At 34.3% G+C, this 15,496-nt stretch overlaps 1 protein-coding gene across 7 annotated transcripts in view; it reads right to left on the reverse strand.

The window, feature by feature from the left end:
- Positions 1-15,496, reverse strand: part of VPS13C (vacuolar protein sorting 13 homolog C) — a 190,352-nt gene that overhangs the window by 53,170 nt on the left and 121,686 nt on the right. For all 7 annotated transcript variants that reach the window (XM_050797231.1, XM_050797228.1, XM_050797226.1 and 4 more), the window contains 12 exons: positions 15,162-15,254; positions 12,447-12,812; positions 11,990-12,076; positions 10,552-10,701; positions 10,120-10,384; positions 9,014-9,174; positions 7,861-7,982; positions 7,058-7,352; positions 5,347-5,736; positions 3,041-3,145; positions 1,849-2,013; positions 198-326 (listed from right to left, as the gene is read on the reverse strand). In XM_050797231.1, coding sequence (XP_050653188.1) covers positions 198-326; positions 1,849-2,013; positions 3,041-3,145; positions 5,347-5,736; positions 7,058-7,352; positions 7,861-7,982; positions 9,014-9,174; positions 10,120-10,384; positions 10,552-10,701; positions 11,990-12,076; positions 12,447-12,812; positions 15,162-15,254 — 2,328 coding nt within the window. The remainder of the gene's footprint in view (positions 1-197; positions 327-1,848; positions 2,014-3,040; positions 3,146-5,346; positions 5,737-7,057; positions 7,353-7,860; positions 7,983-9,013; positions 9,175-10,119; positions 10,385-10,551; positions 10,702-11,989; positions 12,077-12,446; positions 12,813-15,161; positions 15,255-15,496) is intronic.

Consider the following 15,496-nt stretch of genomic DNA (forward strand, 5'->3'; position numbering starts at 1 on the left):
CACTCAGCCTGTTTTCTTAAGTTCTTACTGAAAAGCAAACTGGCTCTGATCTGTTACAAATATATGTTGGCATTACATATTGATATAGCAGGACCTTCAAATAATTACCAGTAAATTTTGATAGCATGGTTTACTGAAATATCTCAAAGCAAATTTTAAAAATCAAAGACATTTTATTTTAAAATATGAAAACTTACCAGATCTTCTAAGCTCAATAAAGTGCCATTATCCTGTCGGTTATAGAAGAACGGTTTGGAAGATCCTTCACAGCCCACCACTCTCACACAAAGTTTGCCTGACAAATTTTCAGGCCAAAATGGAAGGCACTATAAATATAAAAGTTATTATCAGTCTTAAGGATAACACTGTAATATAATAAATAAGACATTAACTAATTAAATTTTCAATTCTGATTCTGATCTTGATTAAATTATTATGAAGCTTCTAAAAATATGTCCTCCACATCTCTTAGTAAGATTACTGACAATATAATGACTATGAAACCAAAGAAACTGCATCAGGAGAATACAGATATATTAGTCTATATGTATTTATGGTATAATTGCAGTATGAGAAACTGAAGAGTCTGTTGATTAAGAATTATAAAATTCATTATTATTTAAAAATTGTATTTAAAAATTATAATCTCATTTGCTTTTGTGTATATCCACTTTAATTCACTAATACACGATGAATTCTTTCACAGAGTATCTTATCCTAGATAAACCAGAAAGACAACTGAACGCAGAGGAAAGAACACCACAGACCTTGCTGGAAGTTCTGACACCATCCTCCTAGATGTCTGATATTAATCAGACCATATACTTACTTCTTTAAGCCTCAGTTTTTACTGAATATTTCATTCCTAACACAAAATGTCCTTCTGTTATAGAATACTAGGTAAATTCTATTTCTGAATAAAAAATACTACTGTAATCAAACCCACAGCAAAGATTTAAAAAAAAAGAAGCATTTATTTGTTGCTGAGTTTAAGGAGATCATTCTAAGTGTCTTGAACACACCACGCTCTTAGAGCTTTTGGTTCATATTGTAATTAGAATCCCTCCTTTTCAGTCTTTTGCTAAAAATTTTTAAAATAATTTTAGAATCTTTTTTGCACAGTAGAAAGTGACCTTCATCCGGAGAGTCAGCTGGTTTGGTTGAAAACTCAGTCAAGATCAAGCACCAGTGCTCATCTTTGCACCTGTCCTCTTCTGGCACACATTCCCCCATTTGCTTCACCTCCTGGAATCTTACTGAGCATGAAGAGCTTAGTTCAAATCCCACCTTTTCTGTGAAACTTTTATCTTTTGATCTACAACACCATGATTTCAACTACCAATGACTTTATCAATCTTGGAAAAGTCTCCTTTTCAGTAAAGTGAGAGAGCGGAATTTTAGCTAATTTTCAAAGAAATTTCCAGCTCACCTATTCAGAAATTCTATAACCACCTATAACTTAGCATGTGCTATCTATCTCTCTATGTGCTGACTTTTACTACTCTTTTAAGACAATAGCTTCTTGAATATAGAGACATTATCTTGACTATGGAGACACCATATAATACATAATCTCTATGTACTTTTTACAGTACATAGCTACATTCTACACATATAGGAAGAATTAGAAAAAACTATTAATGATCTAGACTGGGCTAGTGTAGGTATTATCAAAACTTTTCTTCTTTTTTTAAAAATATAGTATGAAAAAAATCTTTCAAAGCTGGCTGTCATATTTCAACACATAAATGTGATAGAGTCTGAAAAAGAGGTATATACAATTCTTATTTAGATGTCAATATTTACTTGTATATTTTAGGAACCAGTTGTAATAAAGAAAAATGTTACCTCTGAAGAAGCAATATAGTTCCATTTATTAGTTGGCATTGAGCCATCAGATGCAATCTCGCCAACTTCTAGTTCTAAAGATGACTTGTTTGCAATGGTACAAAAGGGAGTCAGGGTAACTATTCGCGAAAGGTTGAAACTGCTCATTTTGATGCTAACACCAACCTGTGGAAAGGAAACAAGCTTATTTTCCAGTTTTTTCAATGTCTTTGAAATACACACACATCCCCTCATTCACACACAAACTTCTTAACATATTTTAAAATAATTATTCTTAAATAAAGCAACTATAAGTTACATTCTACTACAGATTATCGTCTAAGAAAAAAGAATTTTGGTTCCTTAGTTTTGCTCCATCAGAAACAATTCAAGAAATATCAATTAGTAATTTAACGACTTGTAATGACAGACTTAGTATGTCTAGAATTCCCTACTTTTTAAAATTTCAAACATAAATTGCTTTACAATTAGTGTACAAGTTTTATTATCTGTTATTAGTAAAACAAAAATTTTGAAGTAGTAATAAAATAGGTTAATTGGCATCAGATTACTAAAATTTTCATACTAGTCAAATTTAAGATTTAAGAAATGTCTGGCAAGGGATGGCATAGAATAAGGATTCTACCATACTCTGAATATTTACCAAGTTGCTCACTTGGATGGATTAAACTCACTGTCTTAAACTTAGACAAATTCAGGTTTTGCTCTGGTATCAGTGACCATAAAAATTTGTAGTGATAACAGCCCTCCCTCCACATTATCACTTTAAATTCAAATTTCTGTACACTTTAGGAGCCAACTTGTTTGTTGAACTGTAGAAAAGGTGAATGGAGGCCGGGCGCGGTGGCTCAAGCCTGTAATCCCAGCACTTTGGGAGGCCGAGACGGGCGGATCACGAGGTCAGGAGATCGAGACCATCCTGGCTAACACGGTGAAACCCCGTCTCTACTAAAAAATACAAAAAACTAGCCGGGCGAGGTGGTGGGCGCCTGTAGTCCCAGCTACTCGGGAGGCTGAGGCAGGAGAATGGTCTAAAACCGGGAGGCGGAGCTTGCAGTGAGCTGAGATCCGGCCACTGCACCCCAGCCTGGGCGACAGAGCAAGACTCTGTCTCAAAAAAAAAAAAAAAAAAAAAAAAAAAAAAAAAAAAAGGTGAATGGAATCAAAGGTAAATAAGGAAGCAGAATCTTACCAGGTACTCCATATTGTTGGCAGGACACTTCACACACCCATAACTTCCCACTGTATCCAATGAGAAACTACTGGACCAGGCACTAGTTGAAATTTTTAATTGTACCTATACCAGAGAGCACATATCGTCATATAAGCAATCTAAAACACTATAATAATTTTATTTGAGAGAAAGTTGCTGGACTACTAGAAATTTCTTTAGTACTGTGGGACACAGAAAAATATAATCAAAGCCATACTGCAAACAGGTAACAGAGCCACAAAAAACTCTAGGGAACAATAAAACAAAAACATAGTTCTGACTTTCTCATTCACCTATGCAATGAGTATAGTAAACCTAGATACCAATAAGATTCTGTATTGTTTTTAAGAAGAATTATAATGCAAAATGATGTTTTCCAGTGATAGACTTATGATACAGAGCTAACAAATCTTTAAAGTCTTAGCATATAGAGAATTTATGTCTTTAACATTATTCAGCAGACACTACATTAAAGACATTGTGATAGGCAGAATGGAAGACAATAGGACACAGTTCCTGTCTTCAATGAGCTTCCAACTAGACAGACTAGGAAATACATACTAAAAATTATGATACAAGACTCAATGGGATAAGAGCCATACAAGAGGCAAAAAATGCTATAGAGGTGAGAGGATAGTTTACTTCTGATTCTGGGATTTAGATAAAATTTTATAGAAGAGATCAAACTGTGCCCTTGTATTAATCTCACCCTCATCCATCCAATTAGTTTGTAAAAAACTTGAGGACAACTAGAGGTCAGACACATAAACAAGCAATTACAATACCACGTGTTAACCAACACTCAAAGAGAGTGGAGTTCCCAAAGCATCACCTGTTGGAAATGCAAAGTCTCAAACCATATCCAGACCTACTGAATCAAACTGTAGAGACAGGACCCAGTAATCAGTGTTTAAAACCCTTCAGGTGCCAGGTGCAGTGGCTCACACCTGTAATCCCAGCATTATGAGAGGCCGAGGCTGGCAGACCACCTGAGGTCAGGAGTTCGAGACCAGAATGGCCAACATGGTGAAATCCCATCTCTACTAAAAATACAAAAATTAGCAGGGTGTGGCGGCAGGCACCTGTAATCCTAGCTACTTGGGAGGTTGAGGCAGGAGAATTGCTTGAACCCGGGAGGCGCAGGTTGCAGTGAGCCAAGACCGTGCCATTGCACTCCAACCTGGGCAACAAGAACAAAACTCCATTTCCTTTTTTGTTTTTGTTTTGTTTTGCTTTTTGAGATGGGGTCTCACTCTGTTGCCCAGGCTGGAGTGCAATGGCACAATCTCAGCTGACTGCAACCTCTGCCTCCCAGGTTCAAGTGATTCTGCCTCAGCTGCCCGAGTAGCTGGGATTACAGGGGCCTGCCACCATGCCCAGCTAATTTGGTTTCACCAGCTGGTCAGGCTGGTCTCGAACTCCTGACCTCAGGTGATCCACCAGTCTCGGCCTCCCATAGTGCTGGCTGGGATTACAGGTATGAGCCACTGAGCCTGGCCAAAACTCCATCACAAAAAAAAAAAAAAAAAAAAAAACCTTTAGGTGATTCTAATATACACTGAAATTTGAGAACCACTACTCCTATAAGAACACGGATGGGATGTCTAGGCCCATTTTAAATGGTTAGAAAATCTTCATATATATCAGGCTTGAGCAGAATGACAAATGAACAGCAGATAATCAGGGATGATGAGGAAGACAGAAAAAAAAAACAGGGAAAGAGGCACTGTAGGCAAAGGGTGCAGCATATACAAAAGCCTAGAGGTGAGTCCTTGAGAAAGTGTGTGGTGAGGGATACCAAAACATAAGCCTGAAGAGGAAAGAAGGGACCAGAGCATAAAGGATGAGGCTTAGGCATTAGGTTTCTCTCCCAAAGGCCTGGCTGAGTGCTTCACACATAGGAAGACTCATCTAATATACGCCAAATTCAATGGTAACTTCTTTAAAAATGCCATTTCATCACCGGTAAAGTAAATAAATTCAAGCTATTCTATCTACTATACTACTACTACTACCACTACTACTACTACTACTACCACTACTACTACTTCTTCAAGAACAGAGGTAACTCTATAGGCATTGGAGAAAAAGGCAACTCAGTCTCAGGAAACCTATTGGTTCCTAACATCCCACTTGATTATGCTTTTCTTAAGTCTCCTTGAACCTAATTCATACCAATGGCATTTAGCAAATAGGTTAGCATGGTTTTAGGGAAGGCAAATGACTCCCAAGTTTCTAGATTAGGAATTTATCTGCTTTAACTTATTATGTGAACAAAACCACACCTTATTTTTAGTAAAAATGTTCTTCTTCTTAAAAGAGAATAAAATAATATCCCTGAAATCAGCTGGATGTTTCACATGAGTATCTTCTGAACGATACTGAAGAACCCGGGAAGTCTTGTTGATTAGCCAATAGGGACTAAAGACAGACAGCACCATCCGGCTGCCAATTCGCCTGACATGGACTGACAGGTCAACTGTCGTCACTTCTGTGGAGTCAGAAGAAAAACACACAGGAAAGAATTCTGGAAGTGTATCACGTATGCGGAAATGTCCATTCCAGTTTTTGCCCTGGTATTTCATCAGGACTAATTCCATTATTTCACCACTGATTCTTGAATGCAGAACATCAGCAGTACTGCCTTCTGCCAGCTCATGAGTTTCTGCTGTTCCCTAAAAACAAACAAAAATTTGCTTAGTAACTTTTTAAAACCTCTGAAATAACAAAATTCATATTTTTCACAAATGCTAAATAACCTACCAGATGCAGGTAAACTGCTAAGTCTTCTGTGAAGTACCAAGGTTACATTTTACAAATGTCCAGTACTCACTAAGGACTAAAAAGAAAATACTACACCATAGCCAAAGGCAGAAACTGATTTTCGCCATTAGGAGACTAACAGCCTAAATTTTTTGTGAAAAAATCAGGTCTGTATCAAGAGTCAAAGACTAAATTCAGGAAGCCTGGCTGTTGTCCATGAGAGCTGTCATTAAATGAGCCACTGAACTGCCTGGCCTTCAGTTTTATCCTCTAATTATAGACCATGCCTAATGGTTCCCATATGAATGGAATAAGAAAACTACTCTTATTCACTTGTCAGGTAAAAAATTACTCTGACAAGTTATCTAAGTAAGGTGGAATTACTTGAAAAATGAGTAATAACCTATAAACCAGGTTTCCTTACTAAAAACCCCTCTTATATAAACACTATTTAATTCTTACAAAATACTCTTATATAAATACTATTTAATTCGTTTTATTAATTTTGTCTCCACAACTCAGGAATGGCTCATTGTCGGATTAAAAAACATGTAGGTTACAAACACTTTCCAGATTTTAGTATTTTAAAATATACTGCCATATGGAAATTTTAAAATATTTATTATACAACATTACTAGAAAATCTTTATTACTTCTTAAGACAGACAGTAATTATTTTTTTATTTTCCAAGGTTTATTTTCAACAGAACCTTGAAGAAATAATCACAATGTTGACTTTAAAATAAAAACTTTAAACTAAGATGAAATATTTTCTCATTTTTTCCTCTATTTTAGTTAATGGAATTTTACTTAATTAATAAAGAGATGATCATGCTTCTTAATTTAAGGAAGATGCAGTAAAGAGGCAGGGATCAAAAAGCCAAACTGCCTAGGCTCAAATCCCAGCTCTACCACTTCCTAGCTACGGGACCTTGAGCGAGTCACTTAACCCATTTCAACTCAGTTCTCTTATATGTAAAATGGGCCTAACAACAGTACCTACATCAGGAGGTTATTATAAACAGTAAATAGGCTAGTACATGTAAAGTACCCAGAGCAGTTCCTAGCACATAGTAAATGTTATGCCAGTTTTTGCTATCGTTAGTATTATGAAGGCATTACACATTACACATACGCTATATAAAACACTGACCTCAATTAAAAATGCCATAAAACAAAATCAGAATTTACTCTGGGCAACAATAAAAATCAAACAAAATGCAAGAGACATACCTCAAGTAAATATCTTAGAGAATATGGGAGAAGATTCCGCAAAGTGAGAGAAGGATAAAGATGAATAATGTAAGCTACATCCCAGTCTTCCCCATGTGTACATATGTAGCTTAATTCATCAGGCAGAGCAACTGTATTCACTATGAGAGGTAAGAAGCTGACTTCTACTGATGGACACTGCAACATGCATCTGACTTCCCTGCTCCTATGAAGTTCTTCCTTCCAAGAAATGTAAGTGGTGGATTCCTTGTACTGATGCTCTAAGATTCCAGCTGGCTGGATAAACAACTGACATCTGCAGAAGGAGGAAACAGTGACAATAAAGTTTTGATTCAGAACTTAAAAAAAAGAATCTCATTAAATCTTCCTGACAACCCTACAAGATAGGTGCTATTATTCCTATTTTTACAGATGTATAGATGAGGAAACCAGGGCTCTAGGTTAGGAAATTCACCCAAAATCACATAGCTAACTTATGGAGGAACTTTCCTAAGAAAAAACAAAAAACAAACAAACAAACAAAAACTCTGTAAACAAAGACAACTTAAAAATTTTTTTCACTTCAAATACAAAGGCGATCTAATAAAAATACTCAGAAAATTTCTGATATCAAATATACAATAAAGAATTTTCACCTGATAAATTCAATGATAATATAAATGTGTATCTCAATGTAAGACTAAATTATGTCTTAAAACTGGCTTTTACCAATCTTTAGATAATAAAAATATGAAGTTATTTTCCAGAATATAAATCCTCAACTCAGTACATTTAAAGTTCAATACATTTCAAGAATTATCTACCTATATGAATCTAAAGGAACATGGAACTCCTCTTCAGGTCTGGCTATCCCAATGCGCTCCAATAGCTTAACATTCTTAACAAATTTATAGATGATAAATGCAATGGAGAAATGGTTTTTGATCTGTTGGACAAAAAAAAATACAAGTTTTTTTAAAGATATGTAAGTTCAAAAGAAAAATGAGAGCCACAAGCAAATACGTTTAGATCTAAAAAGTTTCAAACTCAATATTGGAAGATATTTTTATTGGCAATTGAAAAATTTTAGGGTATTTAAGTGCTACATATATTAAACATAATGTTTATGTGGCAGTTGAAAACTAAGATATTCAAATGCTCCATATATTATAAGCTTATGTTTAGTATTGGTCTATATTATCTTTCAAATATGTATTATTCTCTGAAGATTTAAGCCATTTTTTCTCCAAGACAATCTTTTCTCAATGCATCATGTGTAAAAACTAAACAAAAATGGATAGCAAAAAAATCATGAGAAAAATAGTACAACTATCTTTTCTTGACAACAGTCTGTTATGCATTGGAACAAATAACAAACTAAAAGATAACAATGTCCAAAATTTGAAACCTTTTCATTTTTATCTGATGTTACAGGTAGGAAAAAAACGTTCTTTTGTTGACCATATGCTGAAACCTGTAGTAATACACAGAAAAAGAAAAACTTTGGATAAAACCTTAAAAGTAGAAAAAATATTTACACAGATTAAGATGCTAAAATGTTTTTCAGAGGAATAGATCATTCCAATATGCCTTCATACATACTTGAAAAATATAATCCAAGTGACATACAAAGAGAATGGAATGTTTCCTAACTACAATTACAATAATCCTCGGTTCTGAATATTTAAAGGAATATACCAAAAAAGCTTTATTAATTTTAAATTTATCTTAACAGACAGACAACAAAAATGAGCTTTAAGTAAACAAAACTATAGACATTTAAAATAAATATTACCAAAGCAAGCTGGACAGTAAAAAGAAGCCATTTCCATTTACTATTTATTTCTGAATAATTACTATTTATTTCTGAATAATCAGTATTGACCTAATGAAGTTTTACTATATTCCTATATTCAGTTAAATAATTTAACATTTCTTGATACACTGAAAGGGATACAATTCACTTTGAAGTATTACCTGTAGAGGAGAGCGAAGAGTAATTACTTTATTCCCTTCAGTTGCATCAATCTGTACCAAGACAGAGTCAGAATGACTGGCATTGGGATTCCGTACATTATACAATCGCCGTCCAGGTCTGGCCACAGGGATATTTGCAACTTCTGTATATCCATGAGGTACTAAGGCAGTGCATAAGTGAAAAGAATTCCAAATATTAATTTGCCAATGTTTCTCTATGACAGAATAATCATTAGTACCTCAAAATAATGATGAGTATTTTTCTTCATCACTAGAAATGATCACCACAAATTGCTTTTCTAAGACTCATAAACTAGGCCGGGCGCGGTGGCTCAAGCCTGTAATCCCAGCACTTTGGGAGGCCGAGACGGGCGGATCACAAGGTCAGGAGATCGAGACCATCCTGGCTAACATGGTGAAACACCGTCTCTACTAAAAATACAAAAAAACTAGCTGGGCGAGGTGGCGGGCGCCTGTAGTCCCAGCTACTCGGGAGGCTGAGGCAGGAGAATGGCGTAAACCCGGGAGGCAGAGCTTGCAGTGAGCTGAGATCCGGCCACTGCACTCCAGCCTGGGCGACAGAGCGAGACTCCGTCTCAAAAAAAAAAAAAAAAAAAAAAAAAAAAAAAAAAGACTCATAAACTAAAAAAAGGAGACCAGTTACTGTTATAAAATTTTTGACCAAAAACAATTTTTCTTGGGGTTTTGAATATAAAAACAAAATCCAACTTATTTCTTATTCTCTCAATTATACAGCAACAATCTTTTTCTTTGTCACAGTGTCAATACTGTAAGACTTCTGAATACAGCTATTTTCTCTCCTCATTAAACTCCAATCTTTTTAAAAATACATTATATATATATAAAACATACATTATATATATGTTATTTAAGGGCATAAAAATAATCTAGTTTTGTAAAGTATTTCTTAATAAAGTTTAAATTTTCTCAAGTTTAGAAAACAAGAAACAAGAGGTTAGCAATTATACGTTTCAAATGTTGTATCTCCAGATATCTGCAGCAAAATGTTTTTTCACATTTTATTAAAAATAAGCCCACACCAACAACTGCTAAGATGCCCTTAGAAGAAAATAAATATAGCATACCAATGGTCAGAGTGAAGAAGGAGCTTTCTTGACGACTCAATATAGATAGGTTCCCTTGACTTGAAGGTACCATGCTGGCATATTCCAGTTCCAAATTCTGGCCAGCATCAACATCAAAAATATCACTTTTCTCTGGGAAGCCCATTACTCTGAGATTACAATTGGGCTTCACCTTAATGGGAACACCTACAGCATTTTTTACCGTAAAAGGAGCTCTGTCCTTTAAAGAGTAGTCAAAAGTAGAAGCAGTGCCCTCTGAAAAACCCTGAAAAGGAACATATCATCACAGTTAAATTTTTGAAAAGTATACATTATTTCCAAAACGTATACCATCATTACACATTTTTTGGAAGCTAATTTTGATGACAAAAAAATTACATGTTTCATTTTTAAAATTCCACTTGAAATATTCTAAGCAAGATTCAGACATACTTTTGCTAAATTGTTGAAAATATTAAGACAACTTTTCGATATTGTTATATTCATTGTATTTCCTGAAGAAATATGAATTGCCATTTGTGGCTCAGGAATAAAATCATCTCCTGGCAGCAAACTTTTATCCTGAACTGGGTTCTTCTTTACCTACGAAGAAAAATAACAGACCAAATTTAAATTATTAGCCAGTTGATAATAAAATAAAAATGCTAGAGTTCAGTTCTCTTAAACTGATCACTTTATAGTAATGCTTCACAAAAGTCTTATTTTCAAAAATATACCATGCTTCACTTTGATTTCATGGAAATCAGCGTTCATTCTTTCAGGGTATAGTCCAAGCATGGGGAAAAGTTTAGAATTATGCCATGAAATTACTCAAAGCCAGCTACAATATTTGTCTCTTATGCATTCCTCAGAGCACAGCTATTTCTTCAGTGTCACCCAACTGGTGATTATGTGTTGATGAGCAATCTAAGAGGACCCTGAAGTCTAAATTGGTACCTATTAGAGGTGCCACCTGGAAATGTTTCTTTCTGTTTTTTAACCCAATAACACCTTCAAATAAGTAGTATTAATATAATAAACACTTAACTAGCCATCAGATTCCATCAGCTTTTGTTCTAGTAGCATTTCAAAAGCCTTGTAGAACATTCTTTGTTAGCCTCCCTATGCCAGAGAAAGGCAGGTCAGAAAAGTATTCTTTATTGAGAGGAAATTGGAACACAGGTTAAGTGACTTATCTTTAACAAAAGAATATGTGGAGTCAGTTTCAGCGCCCGACTCCTTAGTAAGGCTGCCCCAAAGAAGTATGCTATGACAATTTCTTAACAATATATGACTCTAGTTCCTTTTAATCAAGAAATAATGTGCTTCAGTATCTAGGTTTCTGAGGTGTTCTCAAAAAATAACATAAAAAGATAACACAAAAGAGTTCATTAACAATTCTCAAATATTCTGGTCTTACCCTTAAAAATCACTGATTACACTAAGAGTTTCATTTATGTTGTATCTAGCAATATGTACTCTACTAACAATTAAAACTGAAAAAAATTAAATATTCATTTAAAAATAAAAATTACATGCTAATATAAATAACATTTTTAATCAAAAATAACAATTTAAAAATACAGTGAGAAGAGGAACATACACAAATCTCTTTACTGCCTGCCTTAAGGGAAGACAGATAAATTCTCGTTTCTGTTCTGCATTCAATCTGTTGCAATATCACATTCATGTAGTCTCTGGAAAACTCCACTCTACACTCGTAAGAGAATGAGAATGAAAATGATACATGAAAAGAGTTCTGACCTCATGGACAGAGCCCTTAAAAGGGCTTCAAGGATCCTAGACCACATCTTAAGAATCACTGAACCAAAAACTAAGAATGAATATGCATAGTATCATTCTATCCAAAGATATTTTAAGATTTCCTTACATGAAGTCTTAAATTCCACTGTCTCTTCCCCTCCACTCTCTCAATCAGGGGCTCCCAGACAGCATGGATCTCATTGTAATAGTGCACCTGGAAAGACACACACAAAATTATAAGACAGTCTTTTGGCTTTAAATACATATTTCGGTAACTAATAGGAAAACTATTGAGTAATTAACGTTATATATCATTAGCCATTTAAAAAACCCATCTAACAATATATAGAGTGTATTTTCCTTTACTCTCTTACTCTATTGTCATAAACAAATTATTTAGCAAATCAATCTTTAAAAAATAATTATCAAAAAAATACATTGACAAATTAAATGTCAGAATAAAATATCTATTCACATATGTACTCATGGTGGCCATGCACAAACAAGAAAAGTGTATACATCTTAATTCCAAAACTGCACTTTCAGGAAGTTGTCTCTGAAGGTATTAAGTGATGTGGCCATACCTGTAGTGTCACGTCAGCAGTAGCAGCCATTAGAGAAGTCCAATTTTTAATATTTCCTGAAAACTTAGACTCTGCCAATAATAAAGGTACAGTTCGATGTCCAAGGCCACATTCTAAGGTAACTTGAATGGATTCTACAACAACACCACAATTTTCCTCTATCAATGAATGTTCAATGTCTTTGAAACTTTCTGTTACTTCTGTTGCCATGTCAACACCAAGAAACCAAGTGTTATAATCATGAATCGATTTGACACCCCAAAGATTTTCCATTTCCTTAGATGTATCTTTGGATTCATCTTCCTTTGTTTTTGGAGACAATGCAGCCATGATTGTCATCACAGTATTAAGAATTATGGGTGAAATCTTTAAAAAAGAAAACAGAAAAATATTTATAATAAATTCTTTCCCAGATGAGAATATATACATACATGATTTTAAGTGACATACATTATTTATAAGTGACATTTTTAAATTAAATTAAATTAATTTTAATTTTAAATTAAAGTAACTAATTTAAATTTTGAATAAATTCGTAACCAAGAAAAACAAGAGAGAACACAAAATTATGTGTCAAGCCAAGTAATCATGCAGCACTGACTTCTACTCAGGTTATCTGGAATTGAGTAACTAATATTATATGTCGGTAGTCAAAATCTAAAGTTAAACTGATCAGTTCAGAGCAAAATAGTGTTATGTGAATAGACAAGTATAGAAACATAAACAAATTCATTTTAAAATCAGCTACATGAACTAAGCCAAAGTGTGTGACCCTTGTCAAGATATACATAAATATCAGTATGCAACAAGATCTTTAAAAAAAAAAAGAAAAGGGAGAAAAAGATATAAATTTGCCTTACTAAAACTAGAAGACTGGAAATCACAGCTCTCCTCTGACTTACTCCAAGATCTGCAAATTTCTTATTATCTTTGGATAGTGCCTTTCTTTGCTCACTTCCCTCACCTCCTATTACTGCACCTTAGTTCTACACTGATGATATCTTCTACGCCCAACACCTTCTCAGCCTACCCTCCACACTGCCACCAGCATAATTTTTCTACAACCCAAAGCTGAGTATGTCATTCTGTTTAAAATCTTCATCAACTTCCCATAACTTTTGTATCCCACAGGATAAAATTCAAACTTTCTTTAGCTTAATGTGCAAAGCTCTTTGTGGCCTAGTGCCTATTCAACCACCTAGCCAGAATTCTCCCAAAGTTTGCGAAATACTAAGTTAAGTAAGTTAACTGTATCCCTTTATTGTTCACTTCTCACAATCCTTACTTAAAATGTAGAGCGATAAATTATATAATCAAAAGCAAGATCTAGTATGTACTGCTTTTCTAACTTGTCAACTTTTTTCCTTGTCTTACTAATGTCATTTATAATTAATGCTTCCAGTCTTACAACTCCACCACACCATTCTCTCCAGCCATATGTGACCACCCCTCTAAATCTTAACGGATTTTCTCACACCTCTGCCTTTGTGCATATTATCAGTTCTGTCTGGATTAACCATTCCATACTCTCCATCTATTTAATCTCCCTTCAAAACTCACATCAAATAGTCCTGCTTCTACATAGCTTTGCCTGATGTCCTGGTCTGAATTAAAGGTCCCATACCTGTGCTCTCAACTAAATCTTGGCCATGCCTCTAGCACTGAAAGCTGTAATCTCTGATTTCTTTCTTTCTCCCACATATGTCATTAAGTTTTTTGACAGCAGGGGCTACATATCCCCAATGCCTTGTAAAGGACATTTTTTTTATAAACAGTAAAAGCTCAAAAATGTTTGTTGAATCAATCATAAATTTATGTACAAAGAATGGAAATTCTCACCAGCACCTAACTTAGTACCTTAAGAGAAAATACATGCAAATTCGAGTTTTCCCCTCATTTACTACTTTATATATTTTTAAAAGTAAATCCATTAACAATATATATTCTAAGACTATCCAGTATTTTAAAATGTTGAGAAAAAACTAAATTGATATTTACATGGTACTTCAAATGAAATGAGTTTGAGCCTCAGTTCAATCACTGTTGGTCACGGACCTATATAAGTAAAGCTACTACCATTACTGGCATTAACCAATTAACCAAAAATTAAGCAATTAACCAAAAAAGGATTCATTTTTGTATCTTTTGTGCAGAGAAATAGATTGCAGAAAGTATCCTATATCTTCTATTCGTGACTGGGCATGAGCTCATACTTAAAGAACCTGAATACCATTGGAAAACAATTACTGTTTTTCGATACTTTAAATGCAGAGAAAAAAACAGTAAACTCTAATAATTATTTCTAGTGTACATCTGTCATTACAAATACTTGAAGCCAAATAATATAGTTATTAAATTCAATCAAATTATATATCAAATAAAAGCCTAAAAAGAACTTATTACAAATAAAGTAATAACAACCTCTTCTCTCCATCCTTTCTTCCCTTCTCTTCCCACCTGTCTCTTCCCTCCTCCAACTCAACCTCCCCAACACATGCATGCAAATATAATAGAGCAAAACTACCCCAATCATTTGTAGATATTAAAAAGTACAAACATTTGCATTAAAGAAAAATATACTTTCACGTTAGAAGTTACAGATTACTGAGTATGTGACTTGCATAATGCTTGAGTTATGAGAGACATCAAAAGATACTGTCTCAACTGCAAATATGCAATGTTGTGAAGAAAAAAAAGAATACGGTAAGTACTAACCTTAATTATAAATTCTTTAACCATAATATTTATATTTTGTTTTCCTGAAGCCCACGTACATTTTTCCATAAATAAAGAACAGGGCTGCAAGACCTATAAACAGATAAACAAAATTCACATTTCCATAGATCCATTATATATGTAAAACACACTTACAAGAACCATGTCTTACTTAACTTGGGATCTTTACAGCCTGCTATTACACTAAAAGCAAAAAAGCAAAAATAAATTAGCCGAGACTCTGTTGTGAAGACTCTTCTGAACTATGAGAAATCTGTGAACATTGGTAAATCACTTTAAGCAGTTCCAATTAATTTATCATGCCAAATCCTCAA

The sequence above is a fragment of the Macaca thibetana genome, chromosome 7 (genome assembly GCF_024542745.1).
Source record: "Macaca thibetana thibetana isolate TM-01 chromosome 7, ASM2454274v1, whole genome shotgun sequence".
NCBI classification, from domain to species: Eukaryota; Metazoa; Chordata; class Mammalia; order Primates; family Cercopithecidae; genus Macaca; species Macaca thibetana.